The 8902-nt window shown below is 39.3% G+C and overlaps 1 protein-coding gene across 1 annotated transcript; it reads left to right on the top strand.

The window, feature by feature from the left end:
* Positions 1-6064: 6064 nt before the first annotated feature.
* On the top strand, positions 6065-8697 carry LOC146663855 (uncharacterized). Its single transcript, XM_085415329.1, has 4 exons — positions 6065-6144; positions 6634-6828; positions 7018-7421; positions 7965-8697. Exons 2-4 carry the CDS (start codon positions 6690-6692, stop codon positions 8139-8141), a joined length of 720 nt encoding a protein of 239 aa, XP_085271455.1. The 5' UTR covers positions 6065-6144; positions 6634-6689; the 3' UTR covers positions 8142-8697.
* Positions 8698-8902: the final 205 nt, after the last annotated feature.

The following is an 8902-nucleotide window of genomic DNA, read 5'->3' as shown; positions in this document are numbered from 1 at the left end:
TTTTTTTTTAAATAAAGCTCTGACTTGTATTATGAGTCTGTGGTCTGGGAGAGAGTCCTGTAACTCTCTGTCTGCAAAATACAGTAAATAATGACCAATGTTGGGCAATTAATTATATAGCTACTTCTTATATAGACAATAAACAATATAAACAACGATAGTATTCAGGAAGAAAACCAAACATTGCATATATTTTTTATCATAACTCTGGTTTTACGTGGCCTATCAACACAATTTATAAACTGGTATAAAGTCCACATTTTTTCCGTCAATTGTTCCGTCTGTCCTGGAAAGATTTTCTCCTTCATTTCTGTCAAACAATGCTGTATGAAACGTTTTCAGCTGTTAGTATCATGGTTGCTAGGCAACCTGGGCAGCACGACGGAGGCTACGTCCCATTTCACAAGCCTCGCACTTCCGGCCTTAGCGGTCTTTGAGTACGTGGCCCTTGTTGACCGTTAAGGCTGCGTACTTTAAGGCTGCAGACCCTGAATTGGGATACAGCCATAGCCTGTCAACGACGTTGATTAGCTGCGTATATATACGAATGTGAATCGCATCATTGGTTGGACTATGGCAGGGGTGGGCAATCTCAGTCCATGAGGGCCGGTGTCCCTGCAGGTTTTAGATGTGTCCTCGAACCAACGCAGCTGATTTAAATGGCTAAATTAGCTCCTCAACATGTCCTGAAGTTCTCCAGAGGCCTGGTAACGAACTAATGTTGACCCAAGGTGAGATCTAAAACCTGCAGGGACACCGGCCCTTGTGGACTGAGATTGCCCACCCCTATGGGATAAGGTGGCATCGTTCTAATCCCATACGGGAGCAGCCAGTCACTTACTGACTAACATTGTCAAACAGAATTGTTAACGTATTTATTTTCATTTCATGCGCAACACAGATTTTCTGTGCGCAGAGACCGTGCCAGCAGTGCGCAATTGCGCACGCGCGCAGCTTAGAGGGAACATTGCTCCACGGAGTCTTCTTTTTCATCTTTTTCTTTTTTTAAATATATGTGTGAAAAAGGTAAGAATAAGACGAAAGTGCACTAGTAGAAAAACACAATGGGTTGCCACCTGTTCCACCTGTAACAAAAAATGCACAACCACGCCTGCTACAAACACTTTTGTAGTCTATCCTCAGGACATTGAGTCTAATTCAAGTGCAACTGGACGTTCTGCACTGTGTGTCTCTTTTGTGAAGTCCTTCTTAATTGTTCTTCATACCTTTCCTTGATCTTGATGGAAAATGTGGAAAATATGGTCAAGGAAAGGTGGCTGAAAAAAGAAGACAGGAGGTTACCTTTAGACAACTCAACTGCAACCTGGTAATATAGATTCTGATGTCTAACTTATTCATCAAGGTCTAACTTGTAGTTCCTGTTAATAGGAACTACAATCACCTTCCGCCTCTCATTCATGTGCATACTACGCCTCTTCAAGAGTGTAAGCCAATGAGAAACCCTGGGGCACAAAACATTAGACCACAAAACACACAATCTCGACTGTTCACAAACCATAACTGTGTTAACGTTCAGCATAGAAATTATGCTGTGTGCGATGTATGTGGAAAGACAATTAAAAACTGTGGCAGAACAACAAACCTCGTTAAAAAAAAGTGGGGAGCTGGCTCTCACTCGATGGGAGTTTGCTCTTCTGATTCACTACAAAGCATGACACATTACTGGAAGACAGTGTCAACAGTTTGTTAAAAAATAGTAACATGTCTGCCCTGCATTTTCTTGTTTGTAACTGTAACGGCGTTGAAACAATAGAAATAGTTATTAGTTAGATTACTAGTTACTGAAAAAAGTAACGGCATTACTAGTAACAGCGTTACTAGTAACACCGTTATTCCCATCACTGTTGGTGGATAGTTTGATGGGATCGGTCCCTTCTGGGGGTCTTTGGGGATCAGGACTGTCCGGCCTTCAGTTAGCTATTCTGGGTTACTCTCATGGACTAGCAGCTGATTCATTTTCTACTGCCAGATGCTCGTGGAGCGGAGTCAGCTTCTTCAGCCGTGTTGTGGCCTGGTGCTGTCCGGCTCTTCAGACTGGAGATCCTTTCTTGCATGCCTGCCACTGTGATGGTTACTGGATCCTGTTCAGGGCTACTCTTAGATCCACTAGCCACTGAGCATTGTTGTTATGTGTTGCATCCTTCTCCCAAATGCTCTTTCAGTATTACTTCGTCTTCAGCCTTGGTGGCGGTGCTGTTCTCATATTGTTCCCTTACCACTGAGAGTACACCTTGGCTGGTTCTGTGGAGAACAGCTGGTTTGTTCTTCTGCCTTCTATCTCTCTGGTGTATCTTTTCAAACAGCTGGCCAAGGCTGTGAGTCTTACTTGGCAGTTTCCAAGGCCTCAGGTATGGACAGCTTACTATACTTCTTAGACGCCTTTCTGCAGCTCCGATGGCACCGTGAATAAAAATTATGACGTGACATGTAACCTTTAAATTTGCAGTTTATCAATTGCCTCTGCTTTGTTGAAGGGAGTTTACTGTTGATTATTTTAGCTATTATATTAATATACAAGATATCAATTATTAGAAATGTGAGTAAGAAGCTCTGGTCAATAAAGGACCACTTTCTGTCTGCACCTTATACCCACAAAAATAGCCAACTTCCAATGAATGGAGACAATAGTTTCTGCTTATATAGTAACTGGTGTGTCTAGTTTACTGGAATGTACCGGCCTTAAATGGTGGTGACAGATGTTCAACAGGCAGAATTCGCATACAAAGCCATGACATCAAGGTCTAACTCATTTACATAAATTCTTCAAATTTAAAAGAAAACAATCTAAAAGGACTTCAGTGTTGTAAACCACAGTTATTCATGTTTATTCATGTTGTGCTACCTGATGCAAATGTAGCACACTTAACAGCCATCTCATGGTTAGAATAACTGTTTTTCCAATTACAGTGACACAGAATAACATTTCTGATTATTCAAGAAGTGACACATTGTCTGAATCATTATCCTCTCTGGGCTCTCTGGGTTCCAAATACTCTTGAAAGTCCTCTAATATTAATCAAAATTCTTTCTCCACAAAAATGAACTAAAGTCACAGGAGGTTGCGGACAAGAAGAAATAAACAGCATCAGTGTCTGAAGATACCCTCATGATTTGTCTCAGCTCAGGTTGGTCATATTAACGTCAGTTCAATATATTTTCCACAGACTGTCCTCACCTGTTTCCTTGTCCTGCGTGCATGGGAGGTGTTTCTTGAGAATCACCAACAGTGATGTTCCAGATAAGAAGCAGCAAGACCAGAAAAGAAGCAAAACGAGCCTCTTTTTGTTTTTACTGTGCAGGCATGAGGGGAGCGTGTTTGCACAGATCTGTTTACTGTTTACGGAAAGAGTCCGTTTCTGGCAGAAATCCCATTCAGGAGAAATTGCACCACAGTGCAACACTTCTGCCCCCCTTGCTGACTTAAGGAACAAGGAAACATTTATTTGAGAGCGCAGCAGAACAGCTCTACACAAGAAAACAGGAAAATTATGTTAATAAGCAATTGGAAATTTTTAAGATGTATTTTAAGTGAAATTTACATTTTTTTCTTGTGTTTGCTTTGAATTCTGGTCACTTTATGTGTTTTCACCCCATTCAGTGTGTGAAAGTGTGAATGTGTGTGTGAATGGGTGGATGACTGAATGTAGTGTAAAGCGCTTTGGGGTCCGTAGGGACTGAGTAAAGCGCTATACAAATACAGGCCATTTACCATTCAATTTTTTTTTAGTCAAGTAAAAGTGAAAAAGTAGAGGCTCTGAAAAGTACTAATTTGTACCACTGATTTTTAAGCTAACTGAACCTAGCTATATTAATTTAATAATAAAATAATTATTGTTAGTGGGGTTAGGTTAATTGTGGATTCTTAATGCTCATACGTGTGAATGGTTGTCTGTCTCTATGTTTGGCCCTGTGAAAGGGTGTACCCCGCCTCTCGCCCTATGACAGCTGGAATAGCCTCCAGCCCCTTTCCCCCCCAACCCTGATAAGGATAATTGGAAGAGAATGGATGGATGGATGGATAAAATATTATTAGTAGATGGAAACACAAACTTTATTTTGGTCTAAATTTTAATTCTAATTAATTAATATGGTCAGGTAATTAATCAGGTAAGTAGAACACGAGCAGAGAAAAGAAAGAATATAAAAATAGCTCTGTTTTCTGTCGCCTCATTGTCGTGGGTGACTTTGTGTTTAAACAGGAAAACGTGTAGAGTCAGGGGTTCAAGTGGGTTTCAGCAGGTGGGGGAACCCTAAAATTGACTGTAAAGCTCAGTGTGAGGAAAAGAATCACAACTCACAAAAATTTCTATTGAGAGCTCCAGTAGATTTCCTTAATGTACAGATCGTGATCAGCTGATCTAAATCCATCACAGTACAGCAAACTAACCGGTTTAGCCAGCACTAACCTGCAGCATTTAAATAGCAGTTTGTCTACATCAGTTCTTCTCTGAGGAATTTGAGAGGGATAGTCTGCTTGGCCTGCTGATGGCACAAGAAGGTACAAATCTTTAATGCTGACTCTGTAAGAGAAAAAATCAGGGCCATAAATTCTGGTGTTAGGGAATGCTCTCTTTCCCCCTTCTCTCTCTCTGCATGCCGGACACCAACCTAGGATGGTTGCCGTGGTGATGTGAGAAGCAACATCTCCCTACAGGGAGATGTCCGAAAGGTCCAGAAGATAAAATGTGAGCGGACATGGGGTCTAAAGGCTTTCCTCCAACTTTGACCAATGTTAGGTTAACATTCTGTTTTTACCAAGTGTTTACTGCCTGGGGATGGCAGCCTTTGTCTCCTGGAGCGGTGCGGAGAGATGGAGGTCCATGTCACCATGTAAAAGTAATTTGAAATTCTAACCGTTCAATAAATTTTTTTTTGCAAACTTATAACTGACCATGTTTGCCTTTGCAACACTTGTAGCACCTGTGATACTGTTTAGGCTCAATCTGGATTAAAGGTCCACAGTGACGTTTGACTAACCTGAAATTAGTCAAACCAAAACTAACGAGCCTGTTTTGAAAATGTAAGGAGTAGAAAGTACAGGTAATTGTTTAAAAATGAAGGGAGTAAAAGTAAAACAGTTGCCAGAAAAATACGTACTCAAGTAAAGCACAGATAATGAAGTACAATAGCAAAGATTTGTACTTTGTTACTTCCCACCCTATTTAAGTTGTATTACACTTCATTACTGTTTAAAGGATTTTTATGTTAGAGGTTTAGTTGTGGATTCTTATTAGTTATCATATTAATACAAAAATGTCCCATGATTAGAACTGTCAGTGAGAAGCTTATATCGGTCCGCACTTCATACACAGAAAAACACTCCACTTCTAGTGAACAGACTGTTATTTTCTGATTTGCATACAAACTGGTATGCCTTGTTCACTGGAATGCACGGACCTTTACGGTGATGACAGATGTTGAACAGGAAGAATCTTTACACTGAAAGTTGTGCTCTTATAACATATATACATATGTTCTTCAGCTCTGCAAGATAAATACTTTCTTGTTCCCCAGAACTTGCTAACTGTCCTTAGTGTCATGCAGGTATACTTGTGAAAATTTAAATTATATTTCCCTGACTCCACAGACACAGTGATATCATTACATGGCATGAAATATATAGCTACTAATTGTCCAAATACCCTCATATGTACTGTTATAGAAATCGTCTTGTGTGGCTTCAAGAGGTATAACAACAGATATCTGACACAAACCCAAAGTAAGAAAAAATGGCAAAATCTAGAAATAATAATAAATTTGACATTATTAGTTTCTTAAATTGACAGATGACGCTGTGTCATGATGTTTGCTTTGCTGAATATTCATATTTATAGTTGTCATATTACTATAAATTATGTCAAATAATTAGAACCGTGAATGAACAATTTAACATCGCCTTCAATCTGCCCCTGCAAAAACAGGGGCAAGTCGAGAGGTTAGTTTGTCCGCTTACTTTGACCAATCGCATTAAAGAGAAACCACATTAACAAACAGCAGCCCCGCCCCCTTCTGTTCCTAATAACTTGAGCAAGGTGAGCAAGTTGTTGGTTATTTGAAGAGTGAAAGACCAGCTCTACACAGGAAAACACCAGGAGCTACTTGGAGTTAGCCTGAAAGACAAAGGTGAGCATCAAATTAATAAGTTTGTTCCATTTTAAAATCTATTTTAAGTTAAAATGTAAATTTTGTACTGTGTGGGCTTTGACTTCTGGTCACTTTCTGCAGCGTGCTGGGGTATGCTCTCACAGCTGCAGACAGATGATGAGCTATAAATTCCTCATTATGCAAAGTACAGCAGCTGTTAATGCACCTCAGTAATGTTTAGACAACTATAAGTCCTATGTTGGCTCCTTTATTGGCACTTAGAGCTGAAACTTTGAGAACCTTTTCAAAGAGTAAAACAAACCAGGCGTAAATTTTCTGCTTCCTGTCTTTTTTCTTTTTCTTGCCTTTAATAGAAAATTTAGTGACTTTATCCTTACTCTAACCTGTCACTGTAATTCTATGCAGCCAGAAACTGCTGGTAAAAAAAACCCAATTTCTAAGCCTAAATAAAATTTAATTCTTCTATAAATTAATTCTAATGTCTTGTTTCTGGACTTTCACCATCAGCCCACAGCTCTACATTTCATTGGCTTTGCACAGCATACGAGAGAGAGAATCCAACAATGTGCGACCTAGAGAATACTTTCAGAGAGAAAACTGTGGACAAGCCGGTAGAGATTAATGAGAAAGATGCTGTGGATGTTACAATGGAAAAACTGAGGAGCATTAAACACCACAGCCTCACAGTAAACTTCACTGAAGGTAAAATGTTGTTGTACAGCGGGTTTGTCTGTGTGCAAGGCACAATCTGTATCTGTGCATCATGCAAACATTTAAATCTTCATTGATCTGCAACGATTTGTTTGTTACTAAGCAGTTAATGTGATTAAATGAACCATACCATTTCTATTTCTTTACCCTTTATTAACGTACTTTTTAAATTTGCACCAGATTGGCCTCAAGTGCTGAGTCACAAAGATCCAAATGATGAAGTTCTAGATTTTAAAGTTCGAGAACGTGAAGATTCAGGCTTTGAAGATCAAGTCGATGAAGAGCCTTCTGAAGTCACAAAGACAGATGAAGAGTCCAACAGTGGTTTAAGCTGGAGTGATGAAGCGTTCATTGAGGATTGTTGTCCACTTTGTTCACATGTTTGCACTGAGCCTGCGGTGCTGCAGTGTGGCCACAGCTTCTGTAACGGCTGTGTGCAAGAATGTGAGAAGTGGAAAAAGTCTTTTAAATGTTCACTCTGTAACAAAGTCAACAACAACCCAGAGCCTCCAGTTAATGTTTCCATGATGAGTTTGAGTGAAAGCGACAGAGTTGATCCATCAGGAGGACAAAGAAATGTGCAGGTGAGTGTGCTTCATTCTTTACTGTTGATCCAGAATGTTTCATACTCCCGTATAAAACCATAAAGCTTCATCTTAATAGGGTTATTAGGCACTTTGACTCAATCATGGATGATCTGCGATAGCTAGTCAACATCATCTTTATTCAGCTACTTATACAACCGCACAGAGTGCTCAGAAAATTAGCAGTTGATTCTATGGAGCTCATTTTCAGCTCTAAAGTTTTACTCTGGGATTCCAGAGAACAGCTTTTTTATTATTCACTGACTTTCCTTGTGCTTCTGAGTGTTTGCTTTCTTGAAGTTATCCATTATCCATTAGGGACATGATGGATGATTATAGTAACCACAAACTTTTTCCACACAGTAACTGTGTTAAGAATAAAAAGTGAGAACCCCAGAACACAAGGATAAATGTGTAACACCTCTAGTCCAGGATTAGAGAAGATGATTAGCAACATAAAACACAATAATCTTTAATCCAGAGAAGATTTCCTGTTTCTTACTCACCATCGGTGTTTTTCTGTTCTGCTCTTTTAATCTGCAGCCCCTGAAGTTGTCGACTCCTTCATCTCCAGAGCTTCCACTGTCTGAAGATCTGATTGAGGAGACTTCAGTGTTTGGCAAACATAAAGAAAATGTTCCCCATGTGCTCATCATTAAATTTGTTGAAACGTTAGTTGTAACGACTGTTGTCACGTTTGGTGAAGCTGATGAAGACTGAAACCTTTTCAGTTAACTTCAACATAATAACCTTGATGAGATATGAGGGTTAAATGAGCCAGTGCTCCTTCACGACCCTCTCAAACATTCCTCCTTATGAACATAACTCCTCATATGGTTTCTCTTCATGTAGTGCATTAACAGGCTGGCGTTAACTCATCACGAGCTGGTCTTTTTATGAAATGGTTTATTCTGTTGCCTGTAACAGTATATTTTGAGGTTTTTTTTTATCCCTCTTTCTTTCAGATGAAAAGTAGCACAGTTTATGTTAAATATTCTCTCGTGTTTTTCCTGTTAGTCTTATTTATTTGTAGATCTTACATCATTTAAAGTTCTTTGGGCAGTATCGTGTGTTTTGTATGCCGTAAAAGTGACAAAGCACAACTTGGACTTTGCTTCCATCTTGTGTTCAACAAGCACAGCTACAGTGTGCAGGTCTGAGAGTGTGAAACCAAACTGTGAACTAATATGTTTTTAACTTCTTTTCAGTGACTGATGCCTCGCTAATGCTTTTATATGTAATATTCTATTTTGGTAGAATCAATTTCTGTCTTCTATCGGGAAGGATGATTTGATTATCTTTTATGTTTTTGTCTGAAGTTGCATTAAATAAAATGTAAAAGCAAAAATTAAGACTGGATATTTTTAAGAAAGCAGAACCATTCTGATCTAAACCCAGACGTTCACTCAGAAGCTTTACTCTTATCTCACTTTTTCGAGATAAATGATGCTGATGATGACTAATAATATTATGGTGATCCT

The sequence above is a fragment of the Rhamphochromis longiceps genome, linkage group LG8, assembly GCF_057381845.1.
Source record: "Rhamphochromis longiceps isolate RC_006_pf linkage group LG8, R_longiceps_female_GT1.1, whole genome shotgun sequence".
Classification (NCBI taxonomy): Eukaryota; Metazoa; Chordata; class Actinopteri; order Cichliformes; family Cichlidae; genus Rhamphochromis; species Rhamphochromis longiceps.
Note: the sequence above shows the minus strand (reverse complement) of the source record. Positions and strands in the feature narration are given on the sequence as shown.